Source organism: Lepisma saccharinum, chromosome 8 (genome assembly GCF_977018435.1).
Source record: "Lepisma saccharinum chromosome 8, izLepSacc3.1, whole genome shotgun sequence".
Lineage (NCBI taxonomy): Eukaryota > Metazoa > Arthropoda > Insecta > Zygentoma > Lepismatidae > Lepisma > Lepisma saccharinum.
In genome coordinates, this window is record NC_139236.1 from 62,548,646 (window position 1) to 62,570,667 (window position 22,022).

Below are 22,022 nucleotides of genomic sequence, written 5' to 3' on the forward strand. Positions count from 1 at the left end.
ATCGGAACTGGACCTACAGTTTAAAGTGGGATCCAAACCACTATGTACTTCCACCAGGTATCTAACCCAGAACCCCTCAATTACAAAATGACAACGTTACCATGTTGTCATCGGGGAGGCAAAAAATAAATGTATACGTAACCCCCCCCCCCCCCGAAAATCCTGGGCACGCCACTGACTAGTGTTCAAAAGGATTAATCTTGTGTTATCCGCAAGATAAGAGTTACGATTTTGTTTATCAGAAGGAAGACAAGAACGAAAAATTGCATCCTTTATGTTGGATGAGTCATTGCTGTTAGAAGCAATATAGGCTGAGGACTGCTTTCGAAGAGCTAGACAAAAGACTGGCACCGGTAGCAGCCTCCCTAAAGACAGACTGGCACCGACGCACAGGTGGCGGAACAGAATGTTCTGCGCATTTTAAAGATAAAGCACTTGTTGAAGACAAGAAAAGCTGAACTGCAGCGTTCATGTTTTTTTTAGTCAGCAGCTTGCTCAGTCCTGAATCAAGTTACAGAAAAAAAGGGGGAAGGATTATTCTATTCTGAGGGGGACACGAGCAATATTTCTTATGCAGATAGCTGCATTAAAAAGCAGGATGCTTTGTGAATAGCCCTGCACAGTGGCGTGTCCAAGGGGGGGATCAGTATTCCTAAAAAAAGAACGTAGGCAGGAAAAGATGGCAAAATTAGGGCTTACTACTAAAAAAAAGTATACTTAAACCCTCCCTTTCAAAAATCATGGGCATGCCACTGGCCCTGCACAGCAGTTGCAGATTAATTATCTCTTGTGAGAAGAGATGTGACTTTTTTCACTCATTCCTAAACCAATATCGGATAACCGGGATTGGCAAATCAATCTTACTTTTCTCCCGGGAAACACGAGAGAAAAGTTTTCCAAGCAAGTTCCCCCCTGGTCCCTCTGTCCTTTCCCCTTCTACTTGGAACGATTATGTAGATGAAGAAATGGGAATAGCGATTGAGCCATGTTCTCAATTGTCCACATGCGTTTTTGTGGGGGGAGGCACAAAAAAGACACCCAAGGCACGCTTTTAGAATGTGTTAAAACGCTAGAGAAAGCAGCATTTAATGACTGTGATCGGCGGGATTTGGAAAATGTATAAAGCGGGAAACTAGTTACAGTAAACATAAGATCAAGATAAACATCTCTCTCTCTCCCTCGGAAGGATTACATAAAAGCGTGGGTGAATAGTGCGTGAATAGTGTTTCAGCTGTTCTCAATTGTCAGCATACGATTTTCTGGACGGAGGGAGAACAAAGACACCTCAGTCACAGTTTCAGAAACCCACGGGGAAGCAGCATTTAGTTAGTGACTATCGGTTTTGCAATAGCGCGCTTGTTTCCCGATCATAAGGCAGGTGTTCAAGGTCACATGGTGAATGAATCAGACTGCTGCAAAATCAAGGAAAAGAGGAAGGATAGGTCACCTGGCATAAGGAACATGGTTTCTGGCAAATCTTGGAAAATGTATAAAGCGGGAAACTAGAGTTACGGTAAATATAAGATCGAGATAAGCATCTTAATGTTAAACTTGGTTTATTTGCAAGAAATTGGCTGAACGTATCAAGTGGGTAAACCTTGCTTGCACCATAAATGCATAACTGCAATTTCACCGTACTTATTTAATAAAAAAACACTAATAAAATGCAAGTCAAGATGAAAACTTTGAAGTTTGTACCAATGATAATATATACCAGCTGATGCCGATGGGCAAATGTTTGTTTCAAATCCATTTTATGCTCAGATAATCTGAATCAAGATTGGACTTACAGTTTAAATCGGGATCCGAACCACATGGTTCAAACCAGGGACCCTTTGATTACAATGAAATAGCATTACCATCGCACAATCAGAGAGGCCCCAAATAAGTGTTCAATTAGCAATACAAACTTACCAGGCATTTGTTCAGAAAATGTTTCGACATCAACCGAATCTTCATCTTCAACTTTGATCTCCATCATCACTTCATCGACACTGATTGCTGCTGATTGGGATTCATCGTGTCCCGTATCGGAATCAAGAATGCTCACTGGATCGACGGAGATGTGAGGAGAAGATTCGTCTTCAGCTATAAAGGGCGGTTCCTCCTTCACTTTCATAACCTTCTCTTTCTTGATGGAGGTGGATGGTGCGTCATCGAAGAGATTCTCTGGAGGTAGGGAAGGGATGCCTTTGGACATCACCATGCCCATGTTAACAACATCCATTTCATCCGGATCGGTAGACTGCAAATATTGATACAATAAATAAACTAAAATATAAACATTCACATGTGGTGAATTGAAATTTTAACAGCTACGAGTAATTTGTACACCACTCTGCTCTACTGCTAAAATGAACCTTCTTTTGATAACGTAAGGTCATCAACTAAACCACTAATGACGGCAAACAACCTAATGCAATTCAATCTAATTGCACATATTACATAGTTTCAGCTTACATGAGGCTAAATAAACAGTTCCACAGTGTCATCACCACCATTGAGTTTTCCTCCTCTTCAACAAAGCTAGCCCTTTTACTTTTCCAGGCTTTCAGATTTCATTCACTTTGAACTTCAGCATGTAAGCTTTTCATATGAGACAACAGTTGATTGATTGAGTTGGTGTTTAAGTCCACTTTATGCACAGTAAGGCTAATGGGGACTGGACCTACAGTTTAAAGTGGAATCCGAACCACCACTATCGAACAAGGGACCCCTTGATTACAGTGCAATGATGCTACCACTGCACCATCAGAGAGGCCGACACAAGACAAGAGGATTGACAAAGTAGAGATAGGGTGGGTGCATGAGTTGCATTTGTCACACCTCTCTTCAACAATAGGAAGGGGAAAATAAAGTTGCCTGCCTAGGCATTTCTTATCCACACTTGAGTTTGACCGCTCCCTTATGCTTTCCTACTTTTTACGTTTCTTATAGACATGCCTCTAAAAAATTTGATTCTCACTGTATTCATTATGTCGCATGTAGTACAAGCCATCACAAACTGATACAGTCAGCAAGTGATACCGAACAAAATGTTTTAATTCTCTTTCATGACGAAGATTTTATTTTCTATTTCTGTAAATTGTGTGTGACTTACTTATTACCTAGAAAGTGTTCTATACACAAATTTTTATATTTCCCAATACTATTACAGCTTTATTTTCCTGTAGTTTACGGTTATTACAAGCATAAGAAAACAGTTTTTCTTTGTGACGTTTCAGGAGAACACACGCTCCTTTCATCAGACATTTATTTTCATTTTGACTAAAGATACAGTTATAACAATGGTTAGTAATTTTTAAACAAAAAGAATCTGTTATATAATGGATGTTGTCAATGTTACATTGTTGTAATATAGCAACTTAACTGTGAAAAAAAAAAAAAAGTCTGTTTTATTTTTATTTAAATTATGAATCCAAAATATCATCAGGCAATTCAAATTCATCATTGTTTTCACAAAGTCTCTTGATGTTTTCTGTTTTCTACCAGCTAATTCAAGAAGAACAAGTTATATACAACAACAATGAAAGAAGGGAAGCAGTTAATGTCACTGGTAAAATAAAAACTAAGAACATTGACAACAGATTATTTATAAATCTTACGGATATTGAGGTACCTGATGAGTATATAGAAATTTTTCAATTCGGAATGAAATTTTCAGTTGGTAGTGCTTATATACACAAGGAAGATTTTGTGATTTCAATAGAGAAAGCACTGAATTTCTTAGATGATGAGGAGGAAAAGAGAAAATTACGAAGTCTCACACATGATGCTCTTGACGAACGGTTAAGTTTTGAATACAACAGAAGAAATAACAGAGGTCCAAAATACACGGAACGGGAGAAAGAGCATATAAGGTTGGGGAAAAAAGTTCATAGTTTCAAGATCTGGTTGAAAGAAAACGACATTTTCTTAATAAAATCGGACAAGGAAAATAAACCTGTCCTTATCCGAATTAAGGACTATAAAGAAAAAATGGAAGAATGTTTCAAAGTAAACAATTTCACAGAAACCTCTCGAAACCCTATAACTAAAATAATAAATGAGGTAAAGAAAGTAATTGAAAGCAGTATCACGATACCAAGAGAAATGAAGAAAAAACTCATTGTCAAGAATTCAACCCTGCCGATTGCCTTTGGACTACCAAAAACTCACAAACCGGGAACTCCAATACGACCCATCATTGCAACTTTCACACATCCTGCATACAAACTATCCAAATATTTAGTTGAAAGACTTGCTATAATTAAACAACAAACACCATTCAGTGTTAAAAATGCATTTGAAGTGAAACAGAAACTAAAAAATATTGTTTGGAATAATGAGTATCGTATTGCAAGTTTTGATGTTGAAAATTTATATCCTAGTGTCCCAATAGAAGGTGCCACAGATGCATTACACAGATGGCTTATTGAGATGAAGGTTAACCCAGTAGAATCATGGGAAATGGTTCGATGGTTTACTGTATGTGCAAATTACAATTACTTTCTATTTGATGGCAAAATATATCAGCAAAGTAATGGTCTATCAATGGGAAACCCAGTATCCGGAATCATCTCCAGCATTTTCCTTCATTACATAGAATCTCCAATTGTTAATGCGATAGGTGCGGATATCAAACTCTACATCAGATATGTAGATGATGTGCTAATTATCGCTAAAAATGAGAACACCATCATGGACGTATTTAAATTATTAAATGAATCACATCGTCGCATAAAATTCACTTGCGAACCCATGAATAACAATGTAATTTCTTTCCTTGATCTGCAAATTAAGACAACTGACTCAACAATTCAAACATCAGTCCATAGGAAAAAATTAGCGGGGGAAAAATATATCCATGCCAAATCAGAACATTCGCGTATAACAATGGATAACATATTTTTAAATTTTTTCCTGAGAGCACAAAGACTATGTTCTAATGATGAGGATATCAAAAATGAAGAAGAAAGGCTCTTTAATATAGCAAAAGAAAATGCTTTTCACACTAACAGAATAAACCAAATCAAAAAACAAGTTGCAAGAAAACTAAAGGAAAAGAGAAATACAGACAAAGATGAAAAATCTGTTGAAAAGAAATTTGTGTGCATTCCATTCCACAAGGGATTCTCACATAAAATTGCAAAAATTTTTAGAAGTTTTAATTTCAAAATTGTTTTTAAATCACCAAGAAATTTGGAATGTACATTTAATGAATTCAAAATGAGAAACTGTCTACCAGATGTGGAAACCACAGGAATATATAATATAAGTTGTTCATGTTCAAAAGATTATGTGGGACAAACAGCAAGGAAAATGGCAATAAGATGGCACGAACACGATTTGGACATTATAAATCTAAACCCAAGAACAGGTTTGTCAACTCATATCATCGAAGAGAAGCATTTGATTAAAAAGAGAAGGGTTTTAAAAAGATTAACGGGAAACACAGAGTTGAATGTCTGGGAAGCTTCGTTCATTGCAGAAGAACACTGGAATAAATTAAATAATGAAAATGGTAACATAGATCCAGTATGGAGTTTTCTTTTTCGCAAATGGAGTAAGCCACCATCTTTAAAATTTAATGTAACAGAAAACATCAAGAGACTTTGTGAAAACAATGATGAATTTGAATTGCCTGATGATATTTTGGATTCATAATTTAAATAAAAATAAAACAGACTTTTTTTTTTTTTTCACAGTTAAGTTGCTATATTACAACAATGTAACATTGACAACATCCATTATATAACAGATTCTTTTTGTTTAAAAATTACTAACCATTGTTATAACTGTATCTTTAGTCAAAATGAAAATAAATGTCTGATGAAAGGAGCGTGTGTTCTCCTGAAACGTCACAAAGAAAAACTGTTTTCTTATGCTTGTAATAACCGTAAACTACAGGAAAATAATTCTATAATGCAAGCAATGCGTACATACAAGAAAAACTATTACAGCTGCTACTTAACATTGATTCCTTTCAGCAGAACTATCAAGTCATTCAGAAATATACGTATTTCTACCTGTAAGGATCCTAGGTGATCTTGCCAATCTGTAAGCATCTTCTGGAAGTCTTCAGTGTTCCTGGTCTCTCCCTCCGGAAAGGTGTTGTCAAGGGGTTCCATACAGAGTGAAGGTACTTCAGAGTGAAATCTGTACAATTTAATAAACAACAATCAGATATTTGAACCACACATAAGGACATAACCACATGAGAAAATAGAAACTCTCTCCATGGGTTTGAGAAAAGCCTTGTGATTAGAGACCATATTTATGGTGAATAAAAAATCTAAGATTACGGTACAAAAACTGGACATATTTCAGGATCAAAAGCGGTACATAAAATGGCATTTCTATATTAAAGTAGTGAATATAGCCCAAAATTTTATTTCAAAACTATACTTATTTCACAAAAAAATAAACTTCCCATATTTACTCATGTACGAGGGTCACTATTTATATTTTGAGCCTTGGCAACACTGATTGAAGTTAGGTGCGATTTGACGTTTGCACGGAATCGTCTGACATTATTGACCATAACGTATTTCAAATGTTTTGTCAATAGCTTCATTTGTGTTGTTTATGTTGCCTTGGAGATTGCGCGACAACAATAAAATGGAATTAACTCGTGAACATTTTCGTGCGATGATTTTTTTACGATTTTCGACGTGGATTATCACGACAAGAGTGCATCGATCAACTTACTTCCACATTTGGCGATGAAGCCCCATCCTTTGCCACTGTGAAACGTTGGTATAAGGAATTTAATCGTGGCCGCCATTCGCTCACCGACGAGATTCGCGAAGGTCGTCCAAAATCAGTTGTTGTTCAAGAAAACATTGATGCTGTGCAAAACCTAATACTGCAAGATCGTCATGTGACATACTGTGAGATTGAGGCAACCATAGGCATTAGTTCCACCAGCATATATAAAATATTACATGATCATTTAGCTGTGAGAAAGGTATGTTCTCGTTGGACCCCACAAGACCTTCAAAAGACGTATATAAGATTGTAACAGGTGACGAATCATGGATATATGCATATGAGCCGGAACGTAAACAGCAGTCGACTGTATGGGTGTTTCAAGATGAACCCAATCCAACAAAAGTTGTTCGCGCTCGAAGCACATCGAAACAAATGGTCGCCTGTTTTTTCGGGAAAACTGGTCACGTGGCAACTGTGCCTTTAGAGGAACGTAGAACGGTCAACTCTGAATGGTACACAACAATTTGTTTGCCAGAGGTCTTCGGTCAAATACGGAAAACAAACAAACGTCGTCGGATCATTCTTCATCAAGACAATGCCAGCTGTCACACATCTCGTCTAACAACCGACTTTATGAACAGTCAAAAAATCGAATTGATGGGTCATCCGCCGTACAGTCCTGATTTGGCACCCAATAACTTCTTCTTGTTCCCGAATGTCAAGAATAAATTGTGTGGACAATGATTTTCGTCGGCGGAAGACACCGTTGATGCGTTCAAAAACCATATTCCAAATTTTTTGCCCCCAAAAACTGTCGCGCGTATTATGCACGGAATAATTCAGACAGCCATCATGAGGCTAGACTGCACAAAATCGACCCTTGTGTTTTACCGCTTGAAAGTAAAAAATAAATATTGTGCGCTAATAGTACATATTTAACACTTCGAAATGCTACTGCGCATTTCTTAATTTGAAGTTGCATTTCTATGAAATAATAATTAAAAAATACTACTACATTACTTGCCATAGCTGGTTTCCTTGAACCTAATCCATGTTGTAAACACACAGTATTGGCAGGTCGAACTTTGGTTTTCAACAGGAATATATATGCGAATTTCCACTAGGATTCAACTTTTTTAAAATCACGTTTTCATTCAAAGGGACTCTATAGAAAAAGGCGGGGCCGCAGCAACGGTGGATCAATTACCCCAGGGGCGGAGCCCATAATCGGGGGGGCAATTAATACTACTTTTTTTCCACCTCCAATTGTTTCCTCAACTTAAATTTTACATTTCTGGAATCCTTGATTGATACCCTTTCCAGCGATGTATCAAACATATTTCTATTAAGAAGGGTCGATTCGACATCCTTACCCAACATGAAATTTTACAGGGTCGTTCCATGATGATTGTAAAGCTTAAATCCTACAGTTTCTGAATATGGAAACAGTACTCCATCTTTTTTTTTTTTTTTTTTTTTTTACTGACATTAACAATATCCAGAACAGAAAGAGAAAATTTAAGACTATAGCATCCTATGCAGTTAATTAAGAAATGTCAAATGCCACCCTGTAACATTCAACGTTAGACTTTTCGAATTACAAATAACACTGGACAAAATGTAAGACCTGATTGTACGTACTCGTTATCATCATTATCCCACAGCATTGAGGTAGAATCAAAGTGTCCAGCAGCATCATAGGGGAAGTCTGTTTTCATTATATCCAGTAGTGAATCATTAGTTCCATCCATTGTGTCCTGAAAACATACAAAAAAAATCAAAAAACTTTAAAAAAAACCACATACATGCGTGTGTTGATAAGTTTTTTTATAAACACCATCTAAATGCATTTAGTTCTTAAGACTGCTTTCATACAAATTTCCACTAGTCCATTACATTATTTCAGAAAGTGCAGAACAGAAGTAATATTTTGTAGTAATGGGGCAGAGATTAATCGATTCTCTATCAGTACTGGCAGATAAAGATGTATTGGTGGATCAGTAACATTGTCGGAAATTATACCAATTTGAAATACTGTAAGGATCCTGTAATTTTGTACAAAATTCCATTATTGCTGTCATGGATATGATTTGATTGATTGATTGATTTGTGTGTTAAGTCCACTTTATGCACAGTGAGGCTAATCGGGACTGCAGCTTAAAGTGGAATCCGAACCAATATGTGCCTCTACCGGGTATCGAACCTGGGACGCCTTGATTACAAGACGATGACGCTACCACTATGCCATCGGGGAGGCTGCCCTTGTTATGGATATGAATATATACACTGAAAGTATATTACAAAATGCTTACGTAGTACCTTGTTGTGCCACCTTTGGATGTCACAACTGCTTTAATTTGTAATAGTAATGATGCCATACATCCTCAATAGTTTTTCTTGAGGGATGCTGTACCATGCAGAGAAGATTGCACTTTGTGATGCATGCAAAATGGTTGGTAGAAGAGATTGTTCACTCTACCTCATCCCAAAAGTGGTCAATGATATTAAGATGAGAGGAACATGGAGACCACTCTAGAACCATGATAAAATTAAAGTATACGAGGGTCGCACTGAAAGTTTCAGGAATCAGGTACTGGCAACTGTGCAATCTGTTAGATTTTGTTATATTTATAAACTGTGATATTTGTCGACTGTAAATACAAGGACTTATGTAACACCGATTCTTTTTCGTTTCTGGATATAAGTTTGAAGTGAGGTGTTTGTAAAAAAAATGGAATTAACAAGAGAGAACTTACGTGCCATGATTTATTATGATTTTCGGCGAGGTTTAACACAGCAACAGTGTGTTACTTGAATGATCGAAACTTTTCACGAAGATGCCCCATCAAAGACGACAATTTATCGCTGGTTTCAAGAATTCAGATGTGGCCGGGTTAGCCGTAGTGATGAAATTCGTGAAGGCCATCCATCGACAGCCATTGTGCCAGAAGACATTGATGCAGTTCGTGAACTAATCAACAGTGATCGACACGTGACTTATCGCGAAATTCAGGGTTCCTTAGGTATTGGCATGAGTCAAATACAAACAATTTTGCACAATCGTTTAGGTGTGAAAAAGCTTTGTGCCCGTTGGATGCAACACAATTTAACAAAAGCACAAAAAGACAACCGTGTGAAGTGGTGCAAGGTTATGATCAAACGGTTCAAGTCGGGATCATCAAATCTTGTGTTTAAAATCGTCACAGGCGATGATTCATGGATTTACTCTTATGAGCCTGAAACAAAGCGACAATCTGCTGAATGGGTGTTCCAGGATGATCCTAAACCAACGAAAATTGTTCGTGCACGCAGTGTGTCGAAAAAATGGTTGCCTCTTTTTTTTCGGTAAATCAGGTCACATTGCGACTGTTGCACTGGAGAATCGTAGAACAGTCAATGCAGAATGGTATACCACAATTTGCCTGCCACAAGTACTCCACGTGATCAGAACTTCAAACCCCAATCGTTGAAACATTCTGCATCACGACAATCCCAGCTCGCACACAGCATCTGACACAAGGAACTTTCTGGATCATGAACAAGTTGAACTCATGACTCATCCAGCTTATTCACCTGACTTAGCCCCATGTGATTTTTTCTTGTTCCCAACAATCAAGAACAAGATGGCGGTCAGTGATTTTTCACTCCCAAAGAGGCTATCGAAGCATACGAAATGCGTGTCTCGCAGGTACCAACTTCAGACTGGCATAACTGTTTCAACAATTGGTTCCATCGCATGAAACAATGCATTGCTGTAAAGGGTGAATATTTTGAAAAGCAATAAAAAATTGATGTACTTTCATTTTTCTTCTTTATGTCATTTTCCCGAAACTTTCAGTGCAGCCCTCGTAACTCTTGGTTTTCAAGGCATGAAATTTTCAAAAATTCAAGGGTACAAGCAGATTTTTTCCTATTTCAACCTTACGTATTACCGCCTCTCACCACCCCACACACAAATATATTAACAATGTATCCAAAAATTCTAATTCAATTAAATGGTATGTATACAGTATATATATATATACTGTATTTAAAATATATAATTCAAGGTGCAGAGTTTTATATTTGCCATTTCACATACTCAAGACTTAAAATACATCAAGACACAAGGTACAGACGTTTCAGTATATACTAATCTATAAAAATTTGTTAATTGTATAAGAATTTCAAACTCAAATTTACCTAATCAACATCACGATATCTTGCAAAAATATTCCGCCTCTGTCAGACAGATTGTTCTTTTCCTCCCTTGATAAAAATAAAAGCTAATATGTGAAAAACTTGCCTCAAGGCATTTTATAAATATGTACAAATTCAATGGATTAATTTGATTTAATTTTGATATTAAAATTGTGGGTGCGTCAGCACTAAGGCTAATTTGCACCCGTGACATTATACAGGGTCCAGCCCCTTATCGTTACACATAACTCTTAACGTTGCATAACTAAAATCATAAAATATTAAAATCTTCTGACTCATTAAAAGCTGAGGCTGTAAAGGAGCACTCAGTACAAATAAGGACATAACACAGGACAACACACACAAAATTATACTGGCCATTGGGCCGGCCAGTTGCCAGAGCCTCGTTAGTCTGCAGTCCAGGGTGTACCATGTGGAAGTGAGGTTGACTATTGGGTGCACTACGTGGAAGGAGCACCCCTTACACCCCTCAATGGATTAATAAAAGTTGTAATTTTCCATGTCCATGGAAAAAAAAATTATGCAGAATTCCCGGAACCAATAATTCATTCACAATTTCCAGAGTAGCCACCCTGCCACCAAATCAAAGTACACAGGCACACAAGGCTGCAGGCCAGCATGAAAATATTAATGGAATCAAATCCAATAAACCTAACCTACTGAGAAGTGGATGAACAGTAACACCATAGCATGTGGAGAGTAATTATAATGCTAAGAGCACAAGGACTGGGCCACTTAATGTAATAAGGAGCAGGGTGGGAAAGTCATTTTGTACAAAAGGTGCAGTAAGTAATCAGCAAGCCTCTGCATAATCATATCAGAATTACACTAATGGGACTTGGGTTACAACAATACATAATATTTTATCAGTTTCAATCCATCATAATAATTATTAAAGCTGTCGAGAGTCCTGCATGGTGGGGTAAAATTTCTGAAGGTCAAATATTAAGTCCTTACTGATAATTGTGTTAACTTCTGCAATTTCTAACTTGTGACATCATATCTCTTACCTGGAGCCTACAATATTCAAATCTCCACTATCTCATTTGCTTCATCACAAATGGGAATTCACAAAAATCACTCCAGCGACAACACAACTTCAGTTGTGATGCACTAGTAGGTACATGACATGATTTTTGACCACATGGTCAAGGCAAGATCCATGTCAACTATAATAATAACACTATTCTAACATGATACATATTAATTATGGTGCATAACATTTTTTGGTAAAAAATTTACTATCCTTCGGACACCTCTAATTTTTTCGTTTCGTCAATTTTTGACATTCGTACTTACGTATCTGCTTCGCGGAACATTCCTGAAGGTGTATCAACATTGTTTTGATGAAATTTGAAATATGTTTCCTAACCTAACCACGTGGTTCCTGGGGCTAGTGCCAATGGTTCGCAATTATTTCCAATTTCTAGATCCTGATACTAACACGACACCAAATTTTAACTATGTTTCCTAACCTAACAGAACTAACCTATCCACGTGCCAATGGTTCGTGGGGCTAGCTATTATCCTTCGGATAATTAATTTTCAACGAACAACATAAATTTCAGCTATGAAACATTCCCACATCACACAAAACACTTTCCCGATGTTCGACAATGCTCCAGGAACTTATTACGGTAAGTAGTTTCTTCTGTAAAAATAAATAAATGTGTCCGAAGGATAGTAAACAAGTACCCATTTTTTTCGCATTTATTGACATGAATAAATATAAACAGATCAAACTGTTACTTTTCGGAACCTTCACACCACGTTTGAAGTGCAATGTGGAAAACTTGGATTGTAAGTTGACTGTCACATGTTATCAGCTCTCAACTCGGAAACGCCATAAAACATGTGCAATCTAGAAACTCAGTATTGTTGCTACTATGTTGAGTGTTCCTGAACACAGATATTGCAATGCAGCAGGGAGGGTGATCCAAAGTCCCTTTGCACAACCCACTTGCCTTCCTATAGTACTACTGCTAGGCCCGGCGTGAAAAATATCGCACTTACGTGACTGTATATGGGAGATGACAGTGATGGAAACTGTCCACCTTCATGGAAATTCAGGAACCCTGCCTCCATGGCACTCTATATTCTGTTAATAAAAGAGAAAAAGCATCATCAACAACCACATCATAAACTTCCTGAAAAATAACACTTCTCTCACAGCATACATGAATATTTTACAATGAAAAAAACCCAACAATTTTCTACTTTGTTTCCTTTGAGTGGCAAAAAGTGGCAACTTCGGCCCTTCAAGGGGACCTAGGTTCAATACCAGGTAGAGGTCCTAGTGGTTCAGATCCCACTTTTTAAACTTTAAGTCTAGTCACAATTAGCCTATCCGTGCATAACATGGACTCTAGCTCAAGCCTTGAAATGAGGGGCTGTTGAATAACTATGCCCGCTCGAGAATTAAATGATAGACTAAATTTATATTTTGATTAAAATAATCAATAGATCTTGATGGTTTATAAAACATAAAATTTATTTTCAAGCACAGAAACCACAAGTAACGAAAATATGGTCAGTGTAAGTAAAAAACCCTTCTTCCTGGACTACTTACACAGCTTTTCTCATTATAATCCAGTTGATCATATACTCACGAAATGAAAATCAAACTGAGTACATCTAATTAACAAAAATGCCAATAATCACTTACCCCGATATAAATGTCAAATTAAAACAGCATTCAACCAAACAATCTTAACCTAACAAAACATAAAATGTAAGAAGAATGTAAATTACTAACAACATCAAAACTTAATTCTCATAACAAAAATACATCACTTTTGAAACAAAACCATCATGAAGATTCACACCATCACCATCCTTCACAGTTTCCTGACTCTGGCTGGGTCGGCATATGAAGATTCGCACAAATATCTTGAAAATATATCTTTGCTAAAACCTGGTCACAGTGGTGATGGCCCATGTTCTGATTGTTTAATGGCAAACTAATAATTTTTAACATGATTCGATTTCAATTCATGTATGTTAATTCATACTCTATCGGCTTAGTGAATACCAGGGCTAGGATTTTTATGAATTAGCATACTTTTTTTTGGTAAGAGTGATGTCTTCCCTAAATATATAGAAATTCATATTGTGAAGAAACTAATTGAATTAAGGTGCTTCTTAAGAGCATATTTGGTCATAGAGCATATTTTGATGGATTTTCGGTCATATCGCTTTTTCAAAAAATAGCAGTCATTTCCCAAGTGCATTCATTCTTACTCCCATGTTCACTCGAGTTATTTTCTTTTTGGACTGCGGCAATTTTTTTTTTTTTTCATTTTTAATTGAAAATTTACAGAAAGTATTCATTGTGCATTTCAACTCATCAGGCCCCTAAAAATGGTATGTATATGAAAATATTTCAGCTTAAGTTAGATATTGATGTTTGAAACAGTTTAGTTATAAGGGCATATTTTTCAAGTTATAGTGCATTTTAGGTCATAAGAGCATATTTTATTTTGCATATGTTGGTGATTTTTAGGTTGTAAAAATCCTAAGCCTAGTGATTACTTATTGCTGTCTTCTGGAGAATAAATCCTCCCTTTCCATATATGTGGAAGATTCGTTCCTTCCAAAACAAGAAATTAATTAGGCACTCAACAGCTTCAAAGTGTCATCAAATGTCAAAGTCAAATCAATCATAATGACATTCCTTCATTTCAAAAGAAGAAAGTTTCAAAAGGTAGTACTCTACATTTTAATGTTGTCAATCTAACATTTTTGCCCCTGAAAGCATTTTCCGATCTTCCCTAAAAATGAATATGTAAATCTTTGTTTCCTTGTTTATGCCTTATGTTTATATTTAACTTTTCTTGTTTTTACCTTAAACCACCTTGACTTGTTCTTGTTATTTGTTAGAGTTTTCAGTGTAAAATGGCCTTAAAAGTGCTGTATCTGAAACTTTGAATAAATAAATAAATAAATAAATAAATATTGGCACTTGACCATTTACCATTGTACTGAAAGTTCACAAAGCATACAAATATAAACATGATGTTGGAACAGTTCAATAAATGAATATTAAAAAAATATATGTAACAATATACATTTCTGGTAGGGTAAAATATGACCATACTTTAGAAAAATTAGTGTGTTAATAAAAGTAGGTAATAATTTCAGTTACCTACTATTGTTCTAGTCAAAGTAAAACATTCTGAACATATATTACTGTAACTTAAAACTAGTCTTATAATAATAGGGGAGACCGGGGTAATTAGAACAGTAAACAGCCTGTAGAAGTTCCACTGTAAATTACTCAGAAAGTTACTGATGGATTTTTTAAAAATTTCTACTATTTAAAAGGACATCTTTTGTATATTTTTGAAAAAAATAATGACCATACCTGCATTGCAAATACTCGTCCAAAAACTAAAAATTGTCATGACACCATAAAATTGTTCCAATTACCCCATTTGGGGTTAATGGAACATACGTTAGAAATTTCAACTGAATAGCTTTAGATTGCTGTTGTGGTAATAAGAACATCATATATAAATGTCCCATTTACCCTGCAAATTTGAACATAATAGCTCTACTTCTTCTGGATTTATCAATGCTTGTTTAAATAAAATCCCAAGTTAACGTATTTTTTCATAAAGTTCAATTTCCCAGCTGTGAAGCAAACATGTATGAATGAAAATCAGTGTTCTATGATTTATTTGAAAGGTTACAGGTCATTCTACAATGTAGTAAAGAAAAAACTTCTAATAGTTACATGTACAATCTAGTATACCCAAGCGAAATCAAGCAAATTACGCAATGTTCTAATAACCCCTTTGCAGAAATTTTTGGGGTAATAAGAACTTTGCTTATAAAAACCAGGCAAATTGCCCATAGACAACCAAACTCACATGAAATGATGTGTGCCCTTATGTTTTATTATAGGGGTGAAGAAAATTTTGAAAAGGTTCTTTCATTCATATCCAGTATATGCAGAAGCAGAGAAACACCAAGCATGAGTCACATCATTTTTTGCAGGTGTATAATAAAAGTCATATAAAGCTTACTTTTGTGTAGTTATTCCAATAACAAATTTTCTGCATGTAGGTTTAGTGTAGGTACATAGGTATGAAATGTTATTACACCAGTCTTTTTGTTTTAAATTATTCTACATTAACATGTTCCAATAACCCCCATGTTCTAATTACCCCGGTCTCCCCTAATACATTCTTTTCCAGTCCTTGGAACTGAATTATGAAGTTTTCTTTTTAAATGTTAGTTTGCTAAATATTATAAAATTGCCATATTTATTAAGAGCTTAATGATAATAACACTATTCACAGTTTAACATAATCAATATCTTCTGTATATTTCTACACACAATATTTGCTGTTCTTTTGCATTAAAACATAATTGCGTTGTGAAGCAAGCAACTGAAATTTAGTGTTTTCAGTTTATTTTGAACTCATGTGTTTTCTTTGAAAATGTTAACAGTATCTAAGGATCTAATAATCAGCAATGAATGATTACCAGATAATGAATGCCCTTTCAACAAAAGTCATTCTGAGATCGATACCCTTGACCCTCTGTACCCCCTAGAGAAAGTGAAATATTTTGCATGGTATATGAATATTTTATTCTTTATGAATGTTTTCAGTTGATTTTAGCTCGCGGAAGGAAATGTGTTATTGTGAAATAAAGTACGTGTTACCTTAGCATGTTATTTTACCATGAAGTGAATCTAGCACCCAAAATGACATTCCACAACAGCAAGTATGATTTTAGGTAGTTAGGTTTAGTACCAATAGTTATTATCGACGTATTATTTCGCTATTTGAGTGTGCATACAAAGGGTTTTAATAATAAAAAGCAGTGAAAGCACTCCAAATTGGCAGGTTTTCGCTTACGCTGGTCATACTTTGTGATCGAATCTCTCAGTTATTTGCATTTTCCGCATGCTGGAACTAATTTTATATTATGCAAAACATCAAAATCTGTCGATTAATATAAATTTCAAAGTAATTCTCGAGGGGGTATGGTGAGTAAACGGCATCCTAAGATCTGCAAATTATTTTTGTGCATGAATCTATAAATTATTTCAAAATTTAAAAAATCGAAAATTTTGAACCTTGATTCAATTCCTTGCCAAATAACAATACACCATACATAGCTTCCCACACATCAAAACATGTATTACGTTTCAAACTAACTATGAATGTTAAGATGCTTCTGCAATCTAATAAAATTATATACAATTATTGCATCCTGATCTATTGTATGCTGAATATCCTGTTTTTAAACAACTTCTCCAAAATGTCCCTAAAAAAGTAAAATTGTAGCTACTATGCAACTGCATTTCATCAAAATGAAAAATGGCATCTTTAACAGAGTACTTTTTTAATCAAGGCAACCGAATCGCAATGCAAGCTAAACATGAAACATATTATATATTAAATAAATGGTCATAGAATTTTGAGTTCAGTTACCACATTTCAATCCTCTTTGGGGACGTTTACCCACTGTACCCCCTTGATAATTATGTCGAATTTTCTTTAATCAACAGATTTCAATGTTTTACGTAATAAAAAAGTGGTTCCAGCTTTAGAAAAGCACAAATAACGGAGATATTTGATCCCAAACAATGGCCCACGTAAGTTAAATCCTGCAATTTCAGAGTATTTTCGCTGCTCTTTGTTAGTAAAAATTGTTTCTATGCACACTAAAATAGCGAAAGAATACGTCGAAAAAATAACTATCGGTACCAAATTTAACTATGTAAAATTATAGCTGCTGTTGTGAAAAGTTGTCTTGGGTGCTATATTCACTAGTGCAAAGCCTTCGGGCTGTTCTCCTACACGATAAAGTAACTCGCTAACAAAACAACAAAATCTTCATAAACCAAGGGTACCTCCTCCTTTTATAGTCCTGTAGTCCCCAAATTTTCACAGGGTACACGCTAAGTTGCGTGAAACATTAAATGGAGACCATGTTCCCATTAACTATGGATTATGTTTTCATTAAATATATGGATGAAATCAAATAACTTCCTGAAAAAAAAATGTTATTCATGGTGATGATGTTGATGATATACCCACAAGTGGCATAAAAGAGTCATATTACAATACAGAAGGAATGCATATTTTAATCTTTGCATTTCAACATAAAGGCTACAGTGAAGCATGTTATTTTATTTTTTCTTGGTAATAATGTTTTGCGAATTATCAGTTTATATACTGTCAATAACTTAAATAATACTACTGCTTAGTGTAAATATTACTCTAAAACATTATTAAGATTTCCATATGGGGCTTACTCGATACTTTGAATCTCGTGTAAAGACAAACTATTACATTGGTTTTGCTAACAAGACAAATATTACAAAGTGCTTTTCATGGCCAAATCGTCCGCGCAGCGGCAACAAGAGCTCGTCCACCGGCAAACTTGATGCAACATCCGCATAACTGGAAACGTTACCTATGTAATGAAATAAATGTGGACAAGCTGACACCATACATTCGCCTACCCCGAGCACCGATCGGCAGTTTGCCTTCAGCAACTTTGAACGTTCTTTTTTTTTAGTAGAGTATTGTGCGGTTTTAAGTATGTATATTTTACATCATCTTTTTAGTAAGTGTCCTTTCCTATACCTCTTGACCTAAATCCTCAACCAACACTTTCTCGACGAGGCACCATGTCAGGTGTCTGAAAACATCGCATCAATCTGAAGGAGGAGGTAGTATAACCTTCGAAACGTTGTTTGACCAACCTCATGTTCACACACGTAAGTTACGGATTTTTTATCTTTTAACCTTTAGTTGATATTTTGTACATTAAGATGGACAGTTACAGGTATGACTTAAGATGACGGGACCCCTCTCCGATTTTCTTCATATTTGACATACTTACTAACTGAGGCGTGCTAATGACGAATCTGAAGTTAAAATTTGTCGGAAAGGTCTAGAAATTGCAAAATAATTGCGAACCATTGGCACATGGTTAGGTTAGGCAAACATAGTTAAAATTTGGTGTTGTGGTAGTATCAGGAATATATACATTTCCTTGTGAAACAAAAAATTTCGCGAAAATAGACAGTTTGCATTCCGAAAAATAACACATTATTTTCGCTTATTTTGCAATTTCTAGAAGTTTCAGACAACTTTTAACTTCAGATTCCTGATTAGGAGGCCTCAATTAGCGAGTATGTCAATATGAAGAAAATCAGAGAGGGGTCCGGTCATCTTAAGTCGTTCCTTTTTTTAGCAATTTTTCACTAACACGTATCAGTTTCTCTTCCGTAATTACTTCCACGCAGATGACTTAAAAATGTATGTTTCTTGTGCAAGGTGCCGGGAGGAATTTTTAGGATTATGTTCCAATCGTGCTCTAAAGTCTCTTAAGTAAGCACACATCATTTTACCCCTCGCTTCTTATCAAGAAAAAACCCTGTGTCCCTAAATCTGTTCACAAGTTTTCGAACACTGTCTCTGTGAACCTCTGGGAATTCTTCTGCAAAATGCCTTATAACTTCCTTCCCTACAAGAATTCGTTGTTTTAAATTGTACGGGATAGCATGGCATTATTAGACTTCAGAAAAGCACAAGTAATATGTAAAGTAAAACAAAACAATCCAAAGCACTTGTTAACACTTTAACACTTTACAAACGCATGCAAACTGGACACCAGCTATCTGGATGCTGAAGCACTGACACGTCCAGTGCCAAAGTCAGCATACAGTTCTGGATCTAAATGCCGGCAGACACATTTCTACTTGCCCAGTGAGCTGGCCGCCGCTCCATGGACGACTCGACAGTGAAAGGCACTGTATTACTCAAAACGTACACAAAGAGCTCAACCAACTTGCATCTTGTATTAATCTCCCTCCTCTTTTCAACGTTATGTTCCTGAACCACTACCAGAAGTTTTTGACCGTAGTAAGCTTACGGAATAATGGCCAAATTACATAAGTTAACATAAACAAATTGAAAGTAGAAGATACATGCATTGCAGCAGAAAGTATACGCTAATGATTAAGGCTAACCAGAAGTTTTACGGCTACCCTTGACTTCAGTCCTGTCTTTTTACGTTGTTTGTGGTTAAAAATATCCAATTGTGAGACAAACAGATAGTCTAAATATTTTTTCTTCCATTATTTTACATTATAAAATGACTATAACTACTGCAATCTAATCTTCACATATACTACTATAATCCTAATTAACAAATATTAAAATGTAGACAATTACTACTTACATACCTCTGTTGATAACTGCAAGCTGAAAACCATATGCAGGACCAAACATGTTCAAAATAATGGTAGTTGGTATGTAAAAATTCACTGCAGTGTATTTTATACACAACTAGCTATACGCAAGCAACTTTGATCATGAACATTTATGTCTTTGCATGGATTGTTCTATTTATCGAATAAAACCATGTTAACACTTTACTATACCGCAGACGGATTTCTTCAAATTTACAGGAGAAAGTACTTACGCAAATCATTTTCTGTAACGTTGTTGATGTTCGGGAATGTAGTTTTGATCCATTTTAATGCGAATGCATGTAGTTTTCTACGAAAATCTATTTCCGACGTGTTATTGCTGCTACCGCCATTTGCTTTCTGCACGAGAGCACAATACGTGCTATTGCTGCTGCTACAACATGACGTGTCGAGGATGCATCGTGAAGTTGTTGCCGGGTGTGGAAGATGCCGTGGAATTTGTAATTCCAATGTTGTCCATATATGCTAAATTGAACGAAAGGAGTGCTAATGGAACCTAACCTAGTAGGCATACCTTGTCCCCGTGATGGTTCGTGGGGCTATCGTATGTAAGAAATAGACATTATTTTCGTTAGAAATCCATTATTTCACCTAAAGAAATGTTCTGCAATGCAGAATAGTACGTTATCAAAGAAAAAATTGCGAAATAAATCATTGATAGGTGTCTCCGGTATAGTAAAGTAGTACCAATACCAAAACCATAACCAAGGTACCAAATATATACATATTCAACACAAAATCGCAATTACTCTACCGCGATCTTTCCTAACGACGATTTATAATCGCCGGCTGACGCAAATTAGCTATGAATATGCTTGTATCCAATTTCAATAATATTTTTTTCTTACTTAAGCAAATAAAGTGCATCTCCTTTGGGTTTCACGACTCTACATTCAATACGCGGATCACAAATAACAGCTATTATCCGAAAAATGGAACATTGATATACACGTGTGTGCAGTTGCCACTGTTCGTAAGGCAAAGTGAAGTTTAAAAGGAAATCTCTTTTGTGTGAAGGAACCAAAGAATACGATGTACCACTTCATGAAAGTGATATTTACCAATTAGGTGCACATGTGCACCGACCCATATGTTTTTCTGGGGCTTTATGAGCTTCCTGATAAAAGAACATAAAATCAGGTGTACGCTACGTATGCTGCTTTATAATCATTATTCAATAGTCCTTTCTATATTTCTTGTAATAGTAAACTTTCCGTTAACTTATCTTAACGGTTCCAGTCGGCGATATCGGTTCACATAAGGCAACGTGATCCCGTACCTTTTAGTTATCGATCCATATTCTGATTTTAAAAAAATCATTGCAGTGGATACTTACGATAATCTTCCCATTAAATAGGCGGAACAAAACACATTCCTGTTTTTCACTTAATTACAAGATGGATAAATTTGCAAAATAATTGTAACCACTTCCCCCTCCCCGCGCTTCCTGCATTCGGCGCCGAAAGGTTGTTGATTTTATATTTGTTCATTCAAACACCCAAGTAGCAGAATACAAAACACCGTTCAAATTCCCATCCCTCAAAGTAGCCGAAGACTGCTATGTTATTTATAGGTAGGTAAAATAAGAAGCCGCCAAGAAATCCATGCCACGGGCTAACCACACTTTTGCACTTAACAGCAAAATGCGATATTCTACCGGGGAAAATTATTGCTGTGTACTCCAATATGCAATAAGTAAAAATATAGATAACTTCCTTTTGATTTGTACTTACTGAAGTAGCCTATTACTGATAATTTTTGTCACAACATGTGTTTGTTTTTAATTTACACTACACCGACTAACTATCTCCTCACGTGTACAGTAACACTATAGTTATTTCATATCGCAAGATGGCAGCACATATTCGACAATGAGGTCGTATCCATG

The 22,022-nt window shown here is 35.9% G+C and overlaps 1 protein-coding gene across 2 annotated transcripts in view; it reads right to left on the reverse strand.

Annotated features, from left to right (window-relative positions):
* Nucleotides 1-22,019, reverse strand: part of LOC145991053 (uncharacterized) — a 58,653-nt gene extending 36,634 nt beyond the window's left edge. Inside the window, exons 1-5 of one of the 2 annotated variants that reach the window (XM_083126757.1) lie at nucleotides 21,868-22,019; nucleotides 12,907-12,991; nucleotides 8,335-8,450; nucleotides 6,009-6,138; nucleotides 1,915-2,245 (exon numbers count right to left, since the gene is read on the reverse strand). In XM_083126757.1, the coding sequence (XP_082982883.1) occupies nucleotides 1,915-2,245; nucleotides 6,009-6,138; nucleotides 8,335-8,450; nucleotides 12,907-12,978 (649 nt within the window). In that variant the 5' untranslated portion in view covers nucleotides 12,979-12,991; nucleotides 21,868-22,019. Of the gene's footprint in view, nucleotides 1-1,914; nucleotides 2,246-6,008; nucleotides 6,139-8,334; nucleotides 8,451-12,906; nucleotides 12,992-20,107; nucleotides 20,303-21,867 lie in introns of those variants that run through there. The other variant, XM_083126758.1, reaches the window with a different exon arrangement.
* Nucleotides 22,020-22,022: the final 3 nt, after the last annotated feature.